The sequence below is a fragment of the Piliocolobus tephrosceles genome, chromosome 1 (genome assembly GCF_002776525.5).
Source record: "Piliocolobus tephrosceles isolate RC106 chromosome 1, ASM277652v3, whole genome shotgun sequence".
Classification (NCBI taxonomy): domain Eukaryota; kingdom Metazoa; phylum Chordata; class Mammalia; order Primates; family Cercopithecidae; genus Piliocolobus; species Piliocolobus tephrosceles.
This window is the reverse complement of record NC_045434.1, coordinates 207,174,650-207,198,243: the sequence shown is the minus strand read 5'-3', so window position 1 is coordinate 207,198,243 and position 23,594 is coordinate 207,174,650. Positions and strand designations below refer to the sequence as shown.

General features: G+C 51.4%; 1 protein-coding gene across 6 annotated transcripts in view; it reads left to right on the top strand.

Annotated features, from left to right (window-relative positions):
- Positions 1-23,594, top strand: part of KAZN (kazrin, periplakin interacting protein) — a 517,580-nt gene that overhangs the window by 460,186 nt on the left and 33,800 nt on the right. For 3 of the 6 annotated variants that reach the window (XM_031934680.1, XM_031934679.1, XM_023196160.2), the window contains 2 exons: positions 2,512-2,562; positions 4,409-6,940. In XM_031934680.1, coding sequence (XP_031790540.1) covers positions 2,512-2,562; positions 4,409-4,425 — 68 coding nt within the window. In that variant the 3' untranslated portion in view covers positions 4,426-6,940. Of the gene's footprint in view, positions 1-2,511; positions 2,563-4,408; positions 6,941-23,594 lie in introns of those variants that run through there. The other 3 variants (XM_023196157.3, XM_023196159.2, XM_023196158.2) reach the window with 3 other exon arrangements.

Genomic DNA, 23,594 nt, shown 5'->3' with positions numbered 1-23,594 from the left:
CCCAAAACACAGTTAATGCCACTTTATTAACCAGCGAAATAGATAATAAAAAAGAAATGAGGTGAACACATTGGACAAAACCATTAGTTGCCAATGACATGATTCTCTACCTGGAAAACTCAGGAGAATAACTTGAAAAGCTATTAGAACGAATAATAAGCATGTACATAGCAGTGCTGCTTGGAAATCAATGTGTAAAAATCAGTCACTTTCCTATAGATGAGTCATAATGATGGAACCATTTTTTTCAATCCACAATAACAATGAAAAGTGCTTATAAAAATAGCTAAGACTAAAATTCAGAGAAGCTACCTCAGTCTGCTGAGGTGGGCGGCAGGGATTGCTGACCCGGAGACCTTAGACGGCCTCCTCAGAGTGGGAAGAAGGTCATTTGCAGCCTGGAGCCCTGCTCAAGGCTGGAATTCTCTTTTTTATTGTTTTATTTTATTTATTTTTGTGTGTGTGTGATGGAATTTCACTCTTGTCACCTAGGCTGGAGTTCAGTGACGCAGTCTCAGCTCACTGCAACCTCTACCTCCCAGGTTCAAACAATTGTCCTACCTCAGCCTCCTGAACAGCCGACATTACAGGTGTGTGCCACCACACCCGGCTAATTTTTGTATTTTTAGTAGAGATGAGATTTCACCATGTTGGCCAGGCTTGTCTTGAACACCTGACCTCAGGCAATCTTGAACACCTGATCTCAGCCTCCCAAAGTGCTGGGATTATAGGCATGAGCCACTGCACCCAGCGGGAGTCTCTGTTTTATACTGGTGCTTTAAGGAAGCAGTATGTTCTTCTCTTGTCCCCAGGAGAGAATCCTACTGACAAAGGCTATCTTGACTAACAGAACCAAGGCAAGGAAGCTGGGCCACTGGAGAGGTCTCTGATATCCATTCCCTGATTCTGAAGGACCACTGTGGAATTACATCTAGAACCAGCAGTGTCCCTGCACCATTCTCATCCCAATTGAGAATACCTTCCTCCCGTGGCCATATTTTGCCTTCTCATGGTGGACCCATGGGAACTCTGGCAGCAGAAATGCTGCTGGAAAAACCCCATTCTGCAGAAGGAGTTCTCCAAAGGCCTCTTGAATTGCACTTGACCCAGCCTGGCCTTTTGCCCACCATAGCCTTGGCACATGCCTGCTGCCAGGAAATGGGTGCTTTGATTTGTCTACATACAGGCGTTTCAGTGAGCAGGCCCCATTCTCTTTACCCATAGATTTGGCAAAGATGTTCCTATCCAGAGTGGAACTATTTTAGCTGCCTTCAGAATGGGTTCTGTTTGCAAACTTTGAGACTACAGACTAAACTACCATTCATTAAATTCCCTCACTTCTTCAACCCCTTTTATCCCCCCATCTCAACAGGTGTGCACAAAGGTAAGCCAGGAAGAGCCCGAAAATAGCTACAGGTAACACTTTGCCTTGGGCATCTGACCTCCAGCAGCAAGAATAGTGCAGCCTGGACTAATGACTGCCTCATCCTCTCACCCTCTGGCCACTAATTTAGAGCAGAAGTAGGGACTCAGCATAGAGAGGTTGGAGAGGGTTGATGGACCTTGGCGTTATGCTTGCAATTCCAGAAATAGCCACCAGGAGTCAGAAATAACCACCAGGCATCTCCCTAGTAATGACTGTTTTGATCCAAAGGATCTGTGGGCTCCAGGCAGGACAGACTGATTCTGGGATGTAGTGAAGGCTTTTGTACCCCCGCAGGCTATCAAGGCTTCCCTCCGCACCCACCTAGGGCAGGGCTGGCAACACAATGGAAATGTCCTACCTGCTCATCCTAGGGACCTGTCTGAGGCTCCCTAGGTAAAAGGGAAGGAGCTCAGACCTCTTCTGGGGCAGCCCAAAGCTCAGGACCAAGTGTGCCTACCCTGGAGCTCCTGCCTGGAAGGAGCACTGTGCCAGGAGGAATCTGACAGTCCCCAATTCGAGCTGTAGCTCTGCATCTAATTAGCTCCATGGTGGTGGACTGTCTGCTGCGTCTGTTGATGTCTGTGAATAGGGCTAACGAGTCCTGCCTGCCTCTGCACAAACAGAGATTCACTGTGTTGGTTGTAGGGGAAGACAGAGGCTACATGGTCTCCTAAGTTTGTTTCTGTCCCAAAATTCTTTATTTTGTGCTTTTTCTATAAAAGTACATTTCTTTATGAAAAGTACCAAGTCTAACCAAGCTCTAGCTCTAAGTCAGTGGACTGATGGGGACAGGAACTTAGACGCCCTGGAGTGGCTGATTTGTTGGTCAGAAGATGTTGGGGGTTGAGAGGCCAGACCAGGCAGGAGAGGACCCCAGGGCCTCTGGGGAAATTCTAGGCCCCAACAATAAGCCATCTGGGGGTATCTGCTTCAGGAAATGGGGGGTGGGCTCCCCACCTCAGAGGCAGGGTGGTCCCTGAGGGATGGCATCCTCCCACGGAAGGCCCCACACTGCACGGGCCGCCTCTGCTCTCCTGTGTCATATGTCTCTGCTGTTTCATCTTCCTCTTCTCCTCTGGCTACAGGGCGACAGTCCCGGCCCAGTTCAGAAGAACCTGCACAACCCTATTGTACAGGTAGGTGTGCCCTCCCTGGCCACTTGGGCCCTCCCTCCACCCCACCTTGACTACGACTTCACCCTCTGTTCCCCTGAGCCCACATCCATGCTGCACACCCAAGGTGGAGAGGATTTATGCCACTTCCAGAGTCTCAGGTGGGCTAGGGCCTGAGCCAGGCTCAGCACCTGGGCCCGCCTGGCCCTGTGCCCTGCAGGGCTGTGGAGCTACTGAGTGCACGCATGTCCTCTGTCCTGATGCCCTAGCCATGGCTTACCCTGGCAGCCAGCTCTATAAAATTCCCATTATTATTGAAAAGCTCATAGCCCAGGCAGCGGGCTCTTTGTGCTGCTAGAAACTTGATTCATTTTTAACATTTTTGATATTCTGTCATCAGAGTGAGGAGGGGGCTGCAGGGAGGACAAACAGCGTGAATTTGAGGGTCTGCAGGGGTCTCCAAAGTCTTCTTTCTAGTCCTGGGGTCCCCACCTGTGGGTCTGCACAGCACCCATCTGCATCGGAGACCACCAGGGAAGTGGTTCAAATGCAGATTCCTGGGCCATTTGCCCTAGAGATTCTGATCCACCAGGTACAGGGTGGGGCCTGGAATTCAGGAAATCCCTAAGTATTTGGGGAACCATGAGTCTAGTCTAAGCCCCGCCCCAGTTACGCATGATGCCACCATATGTCTTTGTGTGAAGCACTTGGAGGTTTGCAAAACTCTCCTGCAGATACCACCCAGATGCCTGTAGTGTCCCTAACAGGAGGGCAGAGTAGACCTTACCACCACCACCACCACCATCATCTAATATTGTTTTCCCACGTCACAGACAAGAAAACGTCTCAGAGCAGCTTTCCAGGGTTCCACAGGTAGAGTCATGATCGAAACTGGAACCCACAGTGGCCATACGGTCTCCTGTCCAGGGCAAGTGCCCAGCCCTTGTCCTCGGCTGACACAGGCTCCAGACTCCTCCGCATTTTCCGGGCTCTCCCAGGCCCCCTTGCCCATGTCGCTGTGTGCTTAGTGCCCTGACACGGCAGACAGGGCCTGTGGCCGCCTTTCCTCCCTATGGCCTCGCATCGTGGGCGTGACCACGGTCAGTGGCCGAGTGCATGGACATCCTCCTTCAAGCCCTCAAGAAGCACCTGAAAGTTGTGGGCAAATTGAATTTAAACAATATTATTTAAACAATATTATTATAGCACAAATGACCACAGCTGCTCACAGGGACTGAATGCCTGTGGTACACCAGACACCATCCTTAGGGTCTTTTTTCATTTTTTTTTTGAGACGGAGTCTCACTCTGTCGCCCAGGCTACAGTGCAGTGGCACGATCCTGGCTCACCACAGCCTCCGTCTCCTGGGTTCAAGTGATTCTCCTGCCTCAGCCTCTCGAGTAGCTGGGATTACAGGTGCCTATCGCCACACCCCGCTAATTTTGTATTTTTAGTAGAGACGGGGTTTCACCATGTTAGCCAGGCTGGTCTCGAACTCCCGACCGCAGGTGATCCATCCGCCTCGGCCTCCCAAATTGCTGGAATTACAAGTGTGAGCCACCGTGCCTGGCCTGTTCTCAGGGTCTTTATCCTCTCTTTAGCAACATCCTTGTGGCAATCTTGGGTCTTACTGTTGTCCCTGAGAGCTTCTGTGACTGACCCATGTTTGCTCAGTGAATGAGGGGCTGACCTTGGCATTCCAGCCCTGGAGGTGGCTTCTCAACCATCCCAGCCCGTCCCTGACCCCACTGGCTTAAAGCTCAGAGAGGCCTTCCCCGCCCCGGACCCCATCCACTGCAGTCTGCACCCCAGCTAAGCTTGCCTTTCTCTTTCTCCCCCACCCTCTGCCACGTGGCTCCTGACTCCTCAGTCACTAGAGGATCTTGAAGACCAAAAACGGAAAAAGAAGAAAGAGAAGATGGGATTCGGCTCCATCTCCCGCGTCTTCGCCAGAGGGAAGCAGCGGAAGTCCCTCGACCCCGGCCTCTTTGATGGTACCGCCCCTGATTATTACATAGAGGAGGACGCGGACTGGTGATACGCGCTCCCCTGCGCCTGCTGCCTGCAGGCGTGTCTGTGCGTGTGGGCGTGCGTGCAAGCGAGCGTGGGTGCGCATGTGGCCGTGCGTGGGGTGTGTGTGCACGTGTGCGCTGGCACACACGGGTGCTGGGTGTGGCCGAGCGCCTCTAACAAGCGAAAACACGAGTGTGAACCTCTCTCCCCTGCGTCGCCACCTCTGTAATTGATGTACATACCGCAAACCGTGTGTGAACCTGTCAACTCTCTGTCGTCTTTGGAGCGATACCGTTGTGTTGTTAATCTGGTTTATTATTTTTCTTCAATGTTCGGTTTTTCTTTTTTTTTTCTTTTTGTTTGGTTCGTCGGTTTGTTTTTGTTTTTGTTTTTTTCCTCCTTTCTCCTCCCCTCCTCCTTTTTATGAAACTTGAAAACTTGAAGGACTGCTGTGTATTTGTAAATAACAAAACTATTGTGCACTCCGTGCTTGTAAATGTCCCTCGTCCAAACCGCTACTCCTGGAGCCCGTCTGGCAGAGGATGTGGTCTGTTTTTGATGTCCCCCCTCCCGCCCCCCTGGTGTGAACGTGTGGGACCAGACCCTGTCCTGGGGGTGCGTCCAAGTCACTTTAACCACAAAACGCCATCGTCGTCAGGGTAAGGTCCACTCTCCACAGAGACTCGGGAGCCCGGCCAAGGGGCCTTGTCTTGGCTGGGTTTGTCAGAGGTCAAACGGGCTCTTTTAAACGGCCTACCAGTTTTTAAATTGCGTTGCCGTTTCTTTCTTTATGAAAAAAAAAAAAAAAAAGAAAATTGTTTCGTTTAATTTATTTGCACAAATGCTGAAAACTTATTCTATCTAAATTATTACATAAATATTGGAATGTCTATTTTTCCATGGGGTGGGCGGGAGATGTGTGTCTCTGTTGACTTGTCTGTTCTGTTATCATGCTGCTACCCAACTGTGCAAAGTAGTTTAGGGTGGCCAGAACCCAGGGACCATTGGATTTCAAAGCTTGCTTTTTCTGTTCTCTCTTCTTTCTCCCTCTCTCTGTCTCTCCCATTCTCCTGCCCATGCATGAAAGCGTCCTCCACCGTCTTCCCGCCCAGACCTCCCTCCGGGCCTTTCTCTATATATTTATTTATCTGACACACAGAACACGACCTCAGTGAGCAGCGTGCTGACGGTCATGATCCTCTTCTTTGGGTCTGTGTTTTGAGAGAGGTTGAGTTCAGGGCAAGACAGCCTGCCGCACATCCAAGGGTACAACTAGTGGGACCCTGGCCTGAGTCTGTTCTCCGAGGGGCCTCCAGCAGCATCTGTTCCTCCCTGCAGCTGTGTCTTTCTTTGTCCTGGGTTTACGATGCAGGTGGGCCAGGCAGGTGTCATTAGGGGAGGCGCCCACTTCAAGAGGAGGGCCACAGTGGGGACACAGAGTCCAGCACCTGAGCCCTCCACCCTCCCCATTCTCGTTGGTTCCATCGTCCACACTTAGAACCTCCCAGGATCCCTTGGACTCTGTGCCCCAACTTGTCACGGCAGCCTGAGCCTACCCACCCCAGGAGAGGAGGGCTGGCAGGAACGTCTGCCTATTCCAGGGGTGGCGTTGGCCCCAGAGAGGCTTCACCAGCAAAGGAACTGTGTGCATTTTAATACTGGGGGACAGAGGACGTGTGAGCTGCTCAGCTAGGTCTGCCCAAGGCCTAAAACTCAATTTCCTTTTTCTTTTGCTTCTGCCCATCCTTAACAACTAACAGCTCAACCCACACCTCTAGACAACAGTAGTTGCGCTTTCTGCTAATGGTAACATTTTCAGCTCTTAAAAAGAAGCAAGGAGATTTTCAAATGCTAGAGTGTCTCTACCAGAAGGGATGGGACATTGTGTCCAAAGTCTCAAGAACAAACCACACTTTCCTTCTGACCTGGTCCAAAGGTCAGCAAAGAGCAAGCAGGCAGAGGCCCTCCTAAGGACTTTTCTGTCCTCCTTTGGCCAAACTGTTTAACCGAGCCTAGGGGTGAGGGGGAGCGACCCGAGCTGGCATCTTTCTCCATGGAGAGAGATTTTAGAAAATACTTTTCTCGCCCATGAATTTCGTTTTTGGTTGATTTTTATTGTTTTCCCTTTACTTACAAGAAAATAAGATTGCAACCACTCCTGGTAATGATTTAGTAGTTCCTTTTCATTTCAGTTTTTGTAAATTAGGAGATAATTCTAAGAGTTACTAAAGGATGATTTATTTAAGAGAACTACGTCAAATAGCGAATGAGGTATGGGTAACATTAGATGAAAATAACCTTTCCCGTGGGAAAAGGTATCTCGAAGGCATGGATGCAAATATAAAATATTAAAAAAAATCTAAATAAAGCTTATTTTAAAATATTATCGAATTCTATGTTATTTGATTGCTTCTATTTGGCTCCGGGTGGGAGGCTGTGCCCCTCTGGGAGGCACAGGCTGGCATGACCTGCTCCTTGGACTTCCAGGGCTGGGTTCTGGGAGGGGGGATGGGAGGGGCTGAGGAAAGCTGGCTGGATTCGGGGCCCTTGAGGGGCCGAGCCGGGGTAGCCTCCCAGAAGCATCTCGCCTCTGCTGCCCTGACTGTAATTTGGAGGGCTGCCCTGTGGTCCAAATGCACCACCCCCCACCTGGCACCCTGCATTGTGGAGCTTAGTGGCCCCAGTCAGCTTTCATCTGCTTCCTTCTCCCCCTGAGCTCCTTCCAGAGGCCCCAGAGGAGCCTGTGCGTTGGGGCGTGTTACTTCCTGCAGACCTCAGTGGGCCTCTGCATGTCCCATGATCCCACCCTCCCTGGAGGACCGAGAGGAACTTCAGGGAGACAGAGAGGGAGCCACAGGCTTCCTTGATTGAAGCCAGAGTGAGCCAGGCTTTTCGTAGCCCCAGGAGAACACCCCAGATACAAAACTCAGGCCTCCCCCAGCGAGACTCCACTGTATGTCCCAAGAAGAGGATACCCAGGTTACCCCAAAGCCTGACATAATCAGTACCCTCAACCTCTATCTCCCAACTGAAAAAAAAGTTCTCCCCAGTAATAGGACTGATGGAGGACTGGCTTTTAAGTCCCTTCCCAGCTCTGCAGGAAAAAAGCATAAAGCTATGTAATAGAGAGAGCGTGCTGAGGTCAAAATGAGCCGCCAGTGAGTGAGGATGCAAGTGGATGTGGTAGGATTGGGAAGGCCGGGAAAGCCCTGGGTGACAAGGAACTTAGGGCCATCTACCCCAGCAGTTCTCAGCCTGACCACACCTTAGGGGAAAAAAATACTCATGCCAGGCCATATTCCTGGAATCGAAGTGTATTTAAATCTCCTCTGGTGATCCTAAAGGGTTGCCAGGATTAGAATCGCTGAGCTGATCTGAGGAGGGCAAGTGTGGCCACTCGCATGCCCCTACTCCCCTCTCCCTGGTCCCATGCAGACATCACAAATCAATTGAAGAGCTCTTCCTGCCTATCCCAAAGTGGCCTCTGATTTATCACTTTACATAGCCTCAGATAGCCACGGCCAGTCAATCGCAGTTGGCATACAAGAATAAAGCCTTTTTGCCCTCTCAAAATGAACCCCATCTCTCATGCTGGACACATGGCAAAAACTTTGGCCCAGAGAGGAATGACTTGGCCAGCGTCCTAGCTATTGTGCCGCATCCTGGGACCTTCTCAAGAGCCAGGCCACACCTTATTTGGGTCTTCGTAGCTTCACTCAAAAGCCACCGTACCTCCTTCGTTAAAAGAATCTTCTCCAGGGAGACTGAGGAAGGAGAATGGTGTGAACCCGGGAGTTGGAGCTTGCAGTGAGCCGAGTTTGCACCACTGCACTCCAACCTGGGTGACAGAGTGAGACTCCATCTCAAAAATAAAAATAAAAAATAAAAAAAGAATCTTCTCCAGGACCTTGCTCCAAATGGTCCAACTTCAAATGGTACCTATTAGTCAGAAATTGGAGTACGGCTGCCCAGGGCATGCAGGGCCAGCATACCAGCTGCACAGGTTGTGCACTGCATTACTGCAGAAGGTGCCATTCTCCAGGCTACCACGTGAATGGTGTCTTGGTTTTTCAGTACACAACCTGCATGACTGTACTCAGTGGCCCGTCTGTGTGCTCCTCCTACCCACGTTGGCAGGCTAAAACAGCTGTAACCAATAATAACAATAATAATAACAGTATCTAACATTGGTTAGGCATTTACCACAGGCCAGGGTCCATGCTGTGCAATTTACACATATTAACTCAGTTAACCCTCCCAACAGCCTGTCACTGATGAGAAAACCGAGGTTGAGTAACTCATCTGAGGTCATGCAGCCAGGAGACAACTGAACTGGGCCTCAAACTATGGAGTTTTGGCTACAGAGTTTGTGCCCTGAACCACTCCACCATCTGAGCAGTGAGGGGCTGCCACCAAGCAGCTGGGCCCTCTCCCTGGGTGGCATCTTCAGAGTGTCATCTGGGCCTGGTTTCAAGGCCCCTCGCCCACCAGTAGCCTCTGACACAGCCTTGTACTGCCTCACTTTCATGACTGAGTCTATTTGCATCAGCCTTTTCCCCGCAGGCCCAGAAAGCTCACGCCTAGAGAGGAATCAGCAGGGGAATCAGAGCAGAAACCGGCTGCTGTCCAGCACCAGCTCTCCCTTCCTCTTCCTGGCCAAGTCAGAAACAGAATTGCTTCCACTGGCCCTGCAGTCAAACCCCCGGCTGTGCCAGAGCTGCAGATCCTGAGGGGTAGTGCAGCTCCCCACACCCGGGGAGCTCTGTGGCACCCTTCCCCGCCACAGCATGAGCCTGCAGTCCAGGAGCCGCCCTGCACCTGTGACACATGTCATACCTGTCACTCAACCTGGGCTCCTGGGGAATCCAGGCAGAGCGAGCCTGAACCGTGGGGGACATCAGTCATTTGACAAAATGATTTTTTAAATACCTCTGGGCCAAAAATTAGCCAAGTGTGGTGGCACATGCCTCTAGTCCCAGCTACTCCGGAGGCTGAGGCTGGAGCATCCCTCGAGCTCGGGATGTCGAGGCTGCAATGAGCCGAGATCGAGCCACTGCACTCCAGCCTGGGTGACTGAGTGAGACCCTGTCTATTATTTATAAATATTTCTGGGCTTTTTCCTCCAAAACTTGCATTTCCACAAAGTGGACTTCCTAGACTCCCCAGATGGCTTCTAGGCTTTTTCCAGTTGGACCCCCACTGGGCAGGGCAAAATATGCCCCAGTCCCTGGCCCCATTTTCCAGTGGTTACAGAACCTGGTGATAATGAAGAATGAATAGGGAACACTTATCAGCTTATTCTTTATAAAAGTATATTCATAATTCTGCATTACAAAATAACACCCAAAACTTACAAATATCTTAACAGTTTGTATGTTAGAAGTTATTTAAATATTGGCCAGGCGCGGTGGCTCAAGCTTGTAATCCCAGCACTTTGGGAGGCCAAGACGGGCGGATCGTGAGGTCAGGAGATCGAGACCATCCTGGCTAACACGGTGAAACCCCGTCTCTACTAAAAAATACAAAAAACTAGCCGGGCGAGGTGGCGGGCGCCTGTAGTCCCAGCTACTTGGGAGGCTGAAGCAGGAGAATGGTGTAAACCCAGGAGGCGGAGCTTGCAGTGAGCTGAGATCCGGCCACTGCACTCCAGCCTGGGCGACAGAGCGAGACTCCGTCTCGAAAAAAAAAAAAAGTTATTTAAATATCAGAGTCATGGTATTTCACTAAAGAAGTGTCCTCCTGTAAGCAAACTGAGGGTATAAGTCTGGGATGGCAAATGGGATATGGATATTCCTTTTTTTGTTGTTTTTTTTTGAGACAGTCTCACTCTGTCGCCCAGGCTGGAGTACAGTGGCGCAATCTTGGCTCACTGCAACCTTTGTCTCCTGGGTTCAAGCGATCCACCCACCTCACGCTCTCTAGTAGCTGGGACTATAAGCATGCATCACCACACCCGGCTACTTTTTGTATTTTTAGTACAGATGGGGTTTTGCCATGTTGGCCAAGCTGATTTCAAACTCCTGACCTCAGGTGATCCACCCACCTCAGCCTCCCAAACTGCTGGAATTACAGGCGTGAGCCACCACACCCAGCCTAGGTATGGATATTTCATACCTGAACCACAGTTGCATGATGTCTAAAAGCCCCGTGGCTGGAAAATATGCAAATATGCAGCACGGTACTCTATAGGGCAACAAACTGAATCCATGAGAAAATGATCCCAAGGGGATTGATGCAGTCGCAGCAGCAAGGGAAAATCTTGGCCTATTCATCCTGAAAATGGCAGGGCCTCTGATGACCTAGCACGTGCCTTGGAGGGCTTTGTGACGGACGTTGCCAGGCTGTGTACAGAAACCATGCTTCTGAATCACAGTGCCCAGAAAACACTGGCTGGTAGCTTGTTTGCATTTCTGAGTTTTAGGTTTTGAAAATTCCTGATTACTTTATTTATGGTTACCAGTAAGTAGCTGTTAATTGCACCAATACAAGAGAATCTGTAAAATCGCGTGCCGTGCTTCCAGAATCCTCAACGGAAGATTTGCCTTGGGGAAGTCATTTGTGCTCCCATCCAGAGGACCCTTGCAGCCTAATAGTGGCTTCCAGGCCATACCTGGATAAGCACTCCCAGTTCTGGCCCCACATCTGATTCTAAGCAAGTTGTTTAACCTATGAGCCTCAGTGTACACATCTATAAAATGGGTGTAATTACCCTCCCCACCTCATAGGTTCAGAAATAAGAACTGAATGTATTTTTGGAGACTGAAAAGGGCTGGCCCAATGATTACTATTCTTTGTAGTTTGTAACCTGAGGATTTAAGTTTAATGAGAGATAGGGGGAAAAAAAGTGTGAAAAGCAGCTTAACGCATCTTGAGCCTGACAGTGACTCAAATCAAAACTTGTCCCTGGGGTAAAATCAGGGCATCAGGCTGTGTATGTGAAGTTCCTCCAGCTGCCAGGGTCTGTGAGCTCCAGCCCTCAGAGTGCAGATGCAGTTCCAGCACTGCTACAAAAGAGAATCTGGGCTGCTCTGTCTCGGAACAGGGAGGGTTTGAGTTATTTGCCCCTAGAATCCACCAGCTCTGACAGCATTCTGTCTTTCTGAGGTCTGAATAGAGACACTTAAGACACACTACTGTCAGAACCCAGGGCCAGCCTGGTCTGGAAGTCAGGGCTGCCTCACTTATGTAGTATTTAATTTGTGCCAAGCACCGTTCTAAGCTCTTTCCAGATACTCGCTCATATAACCCTTCCCGCAAGTCTCCAAAATACATGTCATCCCCAGTATACAGATGAACAAACCAAGGCACAGAGAGGTGAAGTTCTTGCCTGGAGTCACACACTTAGGGAACTGGGATGCACCTCTAGCAGTCTGGTTCCTGAGTCCCTGTTCTCGGTAACTTTGCTGTGCAGTCTCAGGTCACCCACTGGCCCCAAGCCCCCTCTCAGGATCCACTGAGCAGTAGAAAGCTTCAGAGAACATCAGAATGAAAGCCTCATTGGTAGGATGAGGCCGAGCCCTGAGTAGGCCAGCTTTTTAGGGTTCAGCCCCTTAATCCAGAAGAGGAAGAGACTGACAAAATACAGGGTTTGCAAACTGTGTTCCGTGGAACCCAAGGGGGTTCCTCAGCAGTCCCTCAAGGGGTTGCAGTAGCTCAGGAAAGAATCAGCAGGCAGGGCTCTAGCCCATCCTCAGTCAGTGGCTCTGCACTTACCTGTTACACACCGGACTTCAGTGTATGAGTCCATGGGAAAGGTTCCGTGGTAGAGTGAGTGAGAAGGAAAGAGGAAGAGAGGAGGTTTGAGAACCACGAGGAAATCAGTGGTTGTCAAACCTGACCTAGCCTTGGGTTTTAAAGATATCGTTCCCAGGCCCCATCCTGTAGCTACCGAACTAGAAGGTCTAAGGCCGAGGCCCTGTGAGCTGTGTGCGTATTGAACAAGCTCCCTGGTGTGGGCAGTCGCAGGAGGTGACATGGGGCAGAGACTGAGGGTGGCAGCGTGGTGCCCATGTGTTGGAGTGCAGACTCACTGGGGCCATCACAAGGTAGGTTGAGGTCACCTTCCCAGGGCAACCCCAGGTCCCCCCAGGAAGGGAGGAACTTTACCCAAGCCAGACCCCAAGCTGCCCCCAGGCAACCTGCTGCTTGGGGCCTTGCTAGGCGGGACGGGCATTCTGGAGTATCTGATGCCACAGGCCAGCCTCAGAAGGCTGCAGTAGCACCCACACTGCAGGCACAGAGAGGTTCCCCGAGTCTCCGAGAGATGCACAGCCAGGAAGTGGCAGAAGCAGGAGTCAAACCTGAGTGAGATCTGAGTTCTGAGCCTGAGTCCATCCGACTCCTCCCGACCTGTGGCCGACTGAGACTTCTGCCAAGCGTCAGGTGGACCTTCTGGCCTCAGTCTGGGGCCAGTGATGTCCCATGGACACCAGAACCATGAGCCCTAAATTGGGGGCAAGTCAGCCCAAGCTGCTGCACTCTGGGAAGTGGTCAGACGTGGAGCTGCTACAGAGGGGCCTGCAGGCCTCAGCCCACCCCTGCCCTTGGGCTCCTGAGGAGGCCCGGTCTTTTTCACCCAGAAGCCCCACCACCCCCTGGGCCCCTGAGCCCAGCTCTGGACTCCCAGTGTTCAGCTTGGTCAAGGACTCGCTGTGTGACCACAGGCAAGCTGGTCTCCCTCTCTGAGCCTTAGGCTGTCTCTAAAACAGACCAGGACAGTGGTTTTCCACCTGTGGCCTGTGAAATCCGAGAAGTCCCTGGATGTGCCGCAGAGGGCGGTCGGCAAGGGGGAGGCTGCAGCCACCGTGTTGGAGGATTCCTCCCTGCCGTCCGCCTCCCTGCCCTTTAGACCTGAACTCCAGTGTATTCCGCTTGTTGAAATAAGTGTGAATGACGGTTCTGTAGCATCTCTGCCGCTGAGAGGCAGCATGTGAGAAAAGCAGGGGGCACGTCCTCTCCAAGCTCCTCCAGCGGTCTCTGGGCTGTGATCAGGAAGGGAGGGGGGCACCAGCCTGGTAGAGGAGTCACTCCCCATGGGTGTCCCCCAGCTTCCCTGCTTACTCCTCCTCCCTATCAGTGAGGGGCAGTATGAGCCCCTCTTTAACCCTGGTAGAACAGGAAATAGGAAAATGGGGCCCCTGACTCCACTTCCGGAAGTCTATAAGACAAGGCCAAGGCCATGAATGTCTCCGCCATGAACCACAGCACAACTGCATTGAGCAGCGCCTCGCCAGGTCACGGCGACTCACAGTTCACAGGGAGATGGGGGTCAGGGTTAAGAGATTACATCCTGGGCAGAATCCCTGGGTTTCAACCTCAGTCCTGACGCTTGTTACCTGGTAACCTTAGGCAAGGGACTTCACCTGCTGTGCCTTCGTTTCTTCATGGGGACAATAGGGGTAAAAAGATACTAGGTCAGAGTGTGGCTGCAGGGATGAAACAGGCCAATATGTATACAAGGCTTAGCACAGGGCGCAATAAACCTTAGCCACCATGATGATGACAGTGACGATGACGATGGCAATGGTGATCTCATGTCAGCCTCTTGCTGGCCCTGTGGGGTGGGCAGGACAGGGCCCTTTGTACAGATGAGAAGACTGAGGCCCAGGTAAGTTCAGCGATTTGCCCAAGCTGCGGGGGCCAGCCCAGGATAGGACCAGAGGAAGCAAGAGTGTGGGAGCTGAGAGGGGTGTCAGTGGTCTCTTGTCCACTCCCCTCATATTGCAGATGGGAGGGGGCTTGTCCACGGCCCAGCGGGGCATCAGCGTCTGAACAGGTTCTGGAACCCAGGGCTCCTGACTCCCTGGTCATTGCTTTGAGCTGCCTCCAACCGTAAGACTCAACTAGGGGGAAAAAAAATCCCTGGGTCAGTAAGTTTTGGAAACACTGCATCGTATCTCCAACACTTATAGATCATTCACTTATTAAGGCTCTGACAAGTTCTGCAATGAAGAAAAATATTTTACCTTTGCCCATCTAGTGTTTCCCAAACTTACGTGACCACAGATCCATGCCTTTTACTCTCATTCGGTGGGTCACCAACTGGGAACTATTGGGACAGATGACTTCTTCAGGCCCTTTAGCTCTACTATTCTGTGCTTCGAGGGTGCTGTCCGTGGTTCTGTGGCGATCTCTAAGCATGCCACCATTGTTTCTCCATGAGAAGTCTCGGTGGCTCATATGACATCCCTGTGTGCCTCGAGAAGGGAGGTGACAGGCACAAGGCCAGCTGTGGTCGCAGCCCCTCTAGCTCAGCATCCCCTTTGCTCAGAAAGGACGCGAAGCAGTGCACAGCACCTGCACGAGGCAGAGGAGCCCCACGCATTGGCTGGGAAATGCCAGTCCCTGGGTGTTCATGATTTTGCTGCTGTCCTAGGTCCTAGATGTAGACAGAGGGGCTGAGTCTGTTGGCACAGGGACCCAGGGGATGGGCATGTCCATGCTGCCGGGGTGTCTGGCGCCACCTGCCCTCCAGAGTGCCTTATCACCCTTTGGTGGCTCTGAGCTGCCTAGTTGCTTTCCCTGGGACAGGCCAGAAATGTCAGTCACATCCAAATTGGTTCTGTGCTATACTAGGCCAGCTTCCTTCCTTATTAGGAGGCTGATGTCTGTGGGGGTGGTGTGGAGCCTGTGGCCAGGGCATGTGGACCAGGAGGGAAGGAAGCAGCCTCTGACAGCTGTCACTGTGGGTACTAGAGCTGTGGTGGCAAGGAGGAGACTCAAGACAAGCCAGGAAGACCTTGGGGGACTGTCCCCAAATGGAGGGTTAGAGATAATAGGCCTGGGTCACTGATGGCAGCTTGAATGTGTGAGCCAATTCCAAATTCCTTGCATCTCTTCACGTGTGTGCAAGAAACAAACTTATCTTAGTGACAGCCCTGAGCCCAGCAGAAATGATCAGCCTCCTACAGGGAGGCGCTTGAGGAAAGGCCTGGGCTTCGGAGCTAGATCCTCAGGCTCAATCCCAGCATCGGCACATATCAGCTGTGCGATACCAAATCCCTTTGAGCCTCAGTTTCCCTTTCTTTGAAATGGAGATAAAACATATTGGCTGTTGCAAAGATAAAATAGTAAATGGAGAGACGCATCCAAGACATCCCAGCTGCTTCTTTCAGGGCTGCAGGGGCTCACATGACAGAAAATCTTCGCTACAGAGCTGGAACCCAGGCGCTGAGTCTGGGCTGTGCCCTCTGCACACAGTTGATTGGTTTTTCTTGGCTCCACTTTTCTCATCTGTAAAATGGGTCCCTGGGAATCTTGAGTCCCCTCTCTCTGGGGAGGATGCAGTGAGCTCATGCTTACTAGTTGTAAACCACCAGGCAAGCATTAGCTGTCACGACTGCACGACCTCACGGAGCAAGCTGGAATTACTGTCACCACCTGCTGTTTTAGATCAGCACCCGCTGCAAACACATATTGGGGTAACAATGACAAGGACCCACCTTGTGGGCTCTCTCAGATGCCAGCACTGGGCTGGACGCTTACTCGCCTCATTTCAACTATGCCGCAAACTCAGAGGCCTGTGGGGACCCTGCAGATAGGCAGGTCAGTGACGTGGCCACGTGGGGCCAGCACGTGCCACAGCGAAAGGAAGCAGCTCTGCTCACTGTAGCGAGGCTGCTCAGAGCAATGTTTGCAGAGTTTGCAGAGCTCCGGATCTTCTAGAGAAGCCAAAAATCTTACATAATACGCCCCAATTCTTTCATATTGACAACTAATTTTTTTTTAATTTAGGGTCCATTGGGGGAAAATTTCCATGGCCCTAATTTGTCTCAGGGCCAACAGCTCTGTCACCTCCAGTCTAGGTTCTCTCTCTGTGGGCACCTCGTGCTCTGACCGTCCCTGGTCTTCCCCTGTTTGTGGAGTCCCCGGGTCTGCCTGGCTGCAGGCGCCCATCTCAATTCACCACCATCCTCCTTCACTGGAGGGCCCTCCAGTCCTCCGCTCCCTGACGGCTAGGCAGCAGGGGTCCAAGCTTGTTTCTCAACCCAGAGAAGAGTTCCCAGGGCTTAGAGTGTTTGGGGAGTGGCAGCGGAGAAGGGAAAAGGGGTCTTCACTCAGCACTGCCCTCGGAGGCCTTGAGTCACTGCAGGAATCCTGAGCCCCAACCCCACTCCCCAAGGGCTACACAGGACCGGGTCAGCTGCCTGCAGCCACGTGACTCAGCTGTTTTTTATGGTCGCTACCGGAGTATCTGGACTCAGAGATGGGAGTTGGGGGTTTCACCTTCAGGTGAAGATTTTGATGGGCCTGACAATAGGGTGACTCCATAGTATCCCAGAAATCCCAGGAGGCTGTGCAGTTATCAGCATGAAAAGCAGCTGCAAGCCTGCCCAGGGATGCCGACAGGGGCTCAGAATGAGGAATGGGGACAAAGGCTGGCTTCATGGGGGCAGGGGAGGTAGCAGGGGGCATGAGGAAAGCTAATATGACTTGCTGACATTTACTAAGTGCCTACTGTGCCAGGCACGTGGTAGGCACTTGATGTATACTCATTAAGTCATTCAACAAACACTGACTGAATGCTTCCTATATGCCAGGCTTAGGGCTTAGGGCAGAGGATGCAGATGTAGATGATGAGATAAATTATCCTAACATCATCCTCACCAAAGTCACGTGAGGACTTTGGTAAGGAAACTGAGGCTCCAAGAGGTAACATACATAGCCCAAGGAGACAAATTAAGTGATGTGCTGGACGCGGTGGTTCATGCCTGTAATCCCAGCACTTTAGGAGGCCAAGGTGGGCAGATCACTTGAGGTCAGGAGTTCAAGACCAGCCTGACCAATCCCATCTCTACTAAAAATACAATACAGAGGTGCATGGCTGTAATCACAGCTACTTGGGAGGCTGAGGCATGAGACTTGAACGTAGGGCAGATGTTGCAGTGAGCCAAGATCGTGCCACTGTACTCCAGCCTGGGCAACCGAGTGAGACTCCATCTCAAAAAAAATGAAAAATAAGGTGATCGAACAAGGTCAAGAATTGGGGTCCAACAGACTATTGCACGACACCACTTTTCAGGCAGATATAATTGAAGCTGATTAAACTGTGAGCTGTTAGAATAAGAATTCGAGGGCTGGAGAGAGGCAGACAAGGCAGGGAGCAGGGATCACGATTAAAGGTCATCTACAAAGGGAGAGAAGATTAAATCACAAAATGGGAAGAAACCTCCTAGGATCCTTTGCCCCATGCTGTGGCTCTGGCTGAACATATTAACAGATTCTAGAAGGGCATCGGCCTGCAGTGCACACGCTGTTCCTCTCAGCTGCCGCTACCGGACAGCCAGTTACAACATTTCATGAGGCATGATTGGAAGAGCCAAAACTGGTGCCAATGTTCCCCTTGCCATTCTCCTATAGGTGTCTAAGTTGTAAGAATCCCCCTACCATGGGCCTCACCAAAGCGGTCTTCGTTTTGAAGGAAATTAAATCAATGCTGCTCATCAACGTGTTTGCTGCTCCTAAACTGGCCTTTGTGCAATACATAGTGAAAGCCGCTCACCACGGGCTTAGGAAATTCCCAGGAGGCAGTTGCAAAGCCTTTAAAGGGAGGCCAGAGGTGGGACAGTTTGCATGAATCACTCAAGATAATCCCATAGAAGACAGCACCTCCAGTCGCCTCACCCTGGGCTAGAGGCTTGGCATCCGGCTCAGTGGTGAGTTCCTGTCCCAGTGTGCAAATGGGCAAGGATTCACCAGGCAGGGTCTCCCAGCCATCACAATGCCCAGTGTCCGTAGGGCCTGCGGAAGAGGCTCGGCTGAGCCAGAAAGAACTTAGGCTGTCTGGAGGCCCAAGGAGGAACTGCTTGCCAGGGAAGGGGCTCATTCAAGCACAAGAGGCAAAATTGGTGAAAATCTAGCTAGGGAGTTAATTAATCCTTTTAATTAATTAGTTAATTAAGTTTAATTAACTAATTAAGATTAATTAGTTAATTAAGTTTAATTAATTAATTATACTTGAAAAAGTTCAAGTAATAACTAGTCATTAAATTGTGGACACAAGATGAAGGACCTTTTGTCACAGTTCAATCCTGTTGGTTTATTTTATTTTATTTTTTTTTTAGTGAAACCCAACATAATTTCAGATATTTTCCTAAACACTGTGAAAGTGGGGTTGGGGCACAGCTGACATCCTCAAACCCACAGCCATCCATCGCCCCCAGCTTTGCCTCTAAGAGCTGTACAGATGCACACGTGCCCGGCCTCTGCATGGGTGCGTAGAGAAGGATCGTCTTCTTGCCCTGGCCCCCTGTGTCAAGGTCCGCCCCCTTACTTCTCATGGGATCCACCTTTCAGGGCTGCCCACTGGCAAAGAAGCCCGCCAGGAAAACAAGTCAGAAAAGAGGAGTCAGTGTGGGGATTGCCCAAGGAGCCCAGCAGCTGGGGATAGACGGGTTTCGGCTGCAGTTGTAACTGAGACTATCAAAAGGGCTTCCCAAATGTGGGTGCTGCTGCAGCAGTAGAACAGGTTAGCAAGGAAGAAAGAGGAAAGCTTTTGATACATAGATACATAGTAACAGCATAAAGTCCTTGTCATTGGATAACTATGTGTTTGTCTTCCCTGGATCTCTTAGCAGCTTCCTCCTAAGTGCTTAAAATTAGAGAATGCTTGTCAAATATCCGCCTAGAAATTGAGTGCAGAGCAGTGGGGACCCTGGCCAAATCAGGATCTCAATTCCCTGACCCTTCAGAAAATTTTCAGAGTGTGGGAGGAGGGACTGAAGGAGGAGGATGTCCTCTGAGGTTAGACACAGGGTGGCTGGTCGTGGGACAAAGCACAGGTCTAGGCCTTTGCAAGACGGTGGCACCAAAAATGAGGGGGTGCCCATGTGATTTTTTAAAAGCATAAAGCAGTTATTGTTGGTAAAAGCAGAGCTCTGCTGGAATTTTCTATTTACTTTATGATGTCGTAAATAGGGACACATTGGGGTAGGAAGTGTCACCAGTATTTTAGCCCAGGGCCTCCCAAGGGCCAGTCTGGCCCTGGGGTCAGGGGTAGTGTGGGTTGGTGGCAGGGCCGGTGCCACCTCGCTGCCCACCCAGGGTCCTGCCGTCAGCCCCCAGCAGCTACAGTGGTGAGTGACTGATGGGCTCTCCTCCTGATGCTGTTCACACCCAGGCTGTCGCTGGTCCTGTGGGCTACCACAGAGGCCTTTCACCCATTTCATAGTATTTCATGGGGCTTGTGACTGAGGGGTCAGCAAAGCATTTACATCCAACAGGGCAGCCATGATTGGGCCATAAAAAGTTGTTTTTTCACATTATCATGCAGTGTTTAAAAAATGAGAATTCAGCTTTTGGAGCTACAGGTGCTGATGGGGGCTCCCCTGCCACTTCCCAAGGGCAGGGAGTTTTGACAGTAGTTGGCTATCTGAACAGAGCTGGCTGAGCTGAGAACAGAGGCCCCAGGGTGGAAGGAGGCAGGGCTCTCTCTGTGCCTTAGGGCAGGCTGGGGACACCGGGAGCAGCCACACTCCATGCTCCCCAGCAGCTTGTGGATGGAGGCCAGGGACGCTGCTACGCGTCCTACGACACATGGGACAGCCCCGTAACAAAGAAATCTGGCCCCGAATGCCAAGAGTACCAAAGTTCAGAGGCCTTGCCATAGGCAGAGGGACAAGAGAATGGTAGCATCTGCTGCATAAGAAGGGCCACAGGTGACCTTGCTGTGGCTGGAAGAGGTATGGACGAGGTGGGGTTGGCAGAAGATGAGACCACAGAGGGAGGCCTGCTCCCTCCCTCCTTCTGTTCCTCCCTTCCTGCCTGCCTTCTTTTACTCAATACTCAGAGGTCTCATTCGATTGCAGGCAGTGCTGGGCCAGGGCTGGCTCACACAGGCCCACAGATGGATCTCTTCCCAACTCCACGTCCAGTAACAGCCTGCCAGTCGCTGAAATTGGCCACAATAGGAGTATTTACACCATGGAAACTGGCAAGCAAATGCTAAAACCAGTGTACCTCTTGAAAAGATAAGAGCCGGTTGTTAAACGTGGTTGGGTCCTTGCTAGGGACTAGAGATGTCTAGGGAGCAAAACCAGGCCCAGCGCCTGCTCATGTGCCGTTTACAGTCCGGTGGGAGACACAGACATTCATTGAATAATTACACAACTGTTTGTTTCAGCTGTGAGAGGTGTCATGCAGGAAAGGTTCCGGGAATTAATGAGAGAGAGAGAGAGTGTGTGTGTGTGTGCGCGCGCGTGTGTTGGGGGTTGTAGAGTACGCACACTAGGTGACCAGAGAAGGAGTCCCTGAAATAATCAGCATTGAGACAGAGCCCTGAGCCTGTGTAAGTTTTGCCAGGCAGAGAGGAAGGCGACAGGCCGCTGTTCAGGCCGAGGGAACAGCAGGTGCAGGGATTAGAGAGGTGAAATTAGAGGCATCGGGGAAATGCAGGAAGCCCAGAGTGCCAAGAGCAGGGGTGAGAAGCTGAGGATGAGGCTGGCAAGGTCAGCCTGTGAGTTACAGCAAGGACCTTGGACTTTACAAGGGAGCCATTGAAGGATGGTGAGCAGAAGAGGTCCCTGGGAAGATACCATTAAAAAAAAAAAAAAATTCTTCTGGGCTTGAAGAGGATGGAATGAAAGAGAAAGAGGGAGGTAGGGTGTTGAGATACAGCTGCAGTGCTCCGGATAGGAGATGGTGGAGCCAACTGAGACACAGGACAGGTGATGGAGACTCAGGAGTGATGGAATTCAGCAGGGGACTTTTCAACCTTAGCCTACCCTCGCCAAGCTCACTGCCTCAACTCTGCCTCAGTGGCAGCCGAGGTCCAAGTGCTCAGCTCCCCTATCTGAGGTCTGAGACCCTAGGGGGCAGCAACAGGCCCAGCCAGGTGCAGGGACACATCCAGCTACCTCACGTGACCTCCAGGGAAGCCTGGTTCCCTGAGCCACCTCCAACTCAGACACACAGGACACATTTACAGCTAAAGCTTTTCCATCAGGCTCCAGGGAGCTCTGTGTCCGGGCACACATTAGACCCCAGGGATGCAGATGCCAGGGAGGTGCCAATGTGCTTGACGCTGCAGACATCGAAAGAGCCTCAGAAGCCCAGGGCATGGGTCACTCAGCCACAGGCTGGGTATAGACTCAAAATTTTAAGTAGTAAAAGAAGAAAAAAATTAATTAAAATGCTAGAGCTCTAAGTCTTTCCCATAGCTGCTGCCAAGGGTGTCTGCCAATGGCACTCTAAGGTCAGGGGCATGGGGGACCAGGATGGAGAATGCCACCTCCCTGGGGTTGGGAGACCAGGAGTAAGGGCTGCCCTCTCACTCTCCATGCAGGGTGGGCATAGGAGAATTTACGAGGCCTTTATCTCTAAGCCTCTGTGGTTTTTTTGATTGTTTTGTTTTGTTTTGTTTTGAGACAGAGTCTTGCTCTGAGTGCAGTGGCACGATCTCTGCTCACTGCAACCTCCACCTCCCAGGTTCAAGTGATTCTCGTGCCTCAGCCTCCCAAGTAGCTGGGATTGCAGATGCGCGCCACCATGCCTGGCTAATTTTTGTATTTTTAGGAGAGACAGGGTTTCATGTTGGCCAGGCTGGTCTCGAACTCCTGACCTCAAGTGATCCACCTCTGCGTTTTTAACCAGCTCCCTGGTAGCTAATGTCTCTGGTCTAAAGACTGCTCTAGGAGCAAGTAGACTGGGCTCCCTCCTCTAAGTGCCAGCCCTACCACAAGGCTGAGGGATGGACCACATGACCTTGAGGGCACCTTCTAGCCCTAGAATTCTGAATCCCACCAAGTGAGAGGCCCAGGTGGCCCCATTCATGACGCCATTTGAGCAGCAAGTGCCAGGGTGCTCCAAACTCTTCGGAGGTAAGCACCTTTCCTCACTCTGAATGGATCCTAGACAGGCATGTAGACTCAAGCCTGTTCAGCCCCTTTTAGCTGCAAATGTCAACCTCAGGCTATGTGGAGGAGGGACTGTTTCAGGGCAAAAATGGTGGAAAGTAGTACACAGCAAAAGCTTCTCAGAGCTTCTACCAGCCACTGGTGGAATGATGCACTGGGCCTGTCCAGCCATCAGCTCTGGTTCCAGGCTGCCTGTGTCACTCCAGCTCACCCCCATCAAAGTGTACCATCCTTCCATCCCGCCTTTCCATGCCACCTGTGCTATCAGAGGCCCCGGTAGCTTAGTAAGCATTAGGCATGAGTGTCCCTGGTCGTAGAATGAATATCCAGACGCCGTAGGGTTTGGTAGAGCAGCCTAAAGGATGGACAGACTCACAGAGCCCCAAGTTCAGTGGCAACACCCATGTCCACATCGGCCTGTCTTTCCCCGTCACAGGCCTTTGGATCCCATCAAGTCTGTCTTGGTGCTTAGGCCTGTCTCTCTGTCTCTCTCTGTGTCTGTCTCTCACTCTGAGTCATGGCTGGCTTCAAATTCCCCAGCCTGGCAGGCAGGGCCAGGAGTCATTTCCCAGCCTTCGAGAGTAGCTTCCCACACCCCACACACCATCCTGCCTCTTGCCAGTTTGAGCAATCCTTGCCAATGTTCTTCTGTAACCAAGCATAGGCATCCAAGAGCAGGCGAGAGGGCTGCTCACATAGGTTCTTCTACCCTGGGAGGTGGGGAATTCCGGGTTGAGGCTGAGCTCCCACACTAGCCTGCTGGAAATATCAGTGGACCCCTCTGAGCCTTCACTTCCTTCTGAAATGTGCCCTTTGCCCCTTTATTCCTGGGGGAAGTCAAGAGAAACTGAGGCTTCCCAAAGGAATATCCAAGTGAATAATGGTCTCATCGTCATTGGATGTCAAAACAAGTAGAACAGGGAAGGGCTGAGCTGGGGGGAAAGGGAAAGGAAATGGTATTCCCCATAACCTGGTCTTTTACCATCACTGATGACACTGGACATTTCCATATACTAGGCCCTGGTAATACAAATGTGGAAAGACTTGGCTGATGACCTAGGCAATCACTTTGTGGCAGGGCAGATGGACAGGCCTTGCACAGCAGTGCCAGCAGGAAGCAGCGTGCTGGGTGGACAGTGCACATAGCCAGAGGGACAGCCACACAGGGCAGCTTGGGGAAAGACATATTTG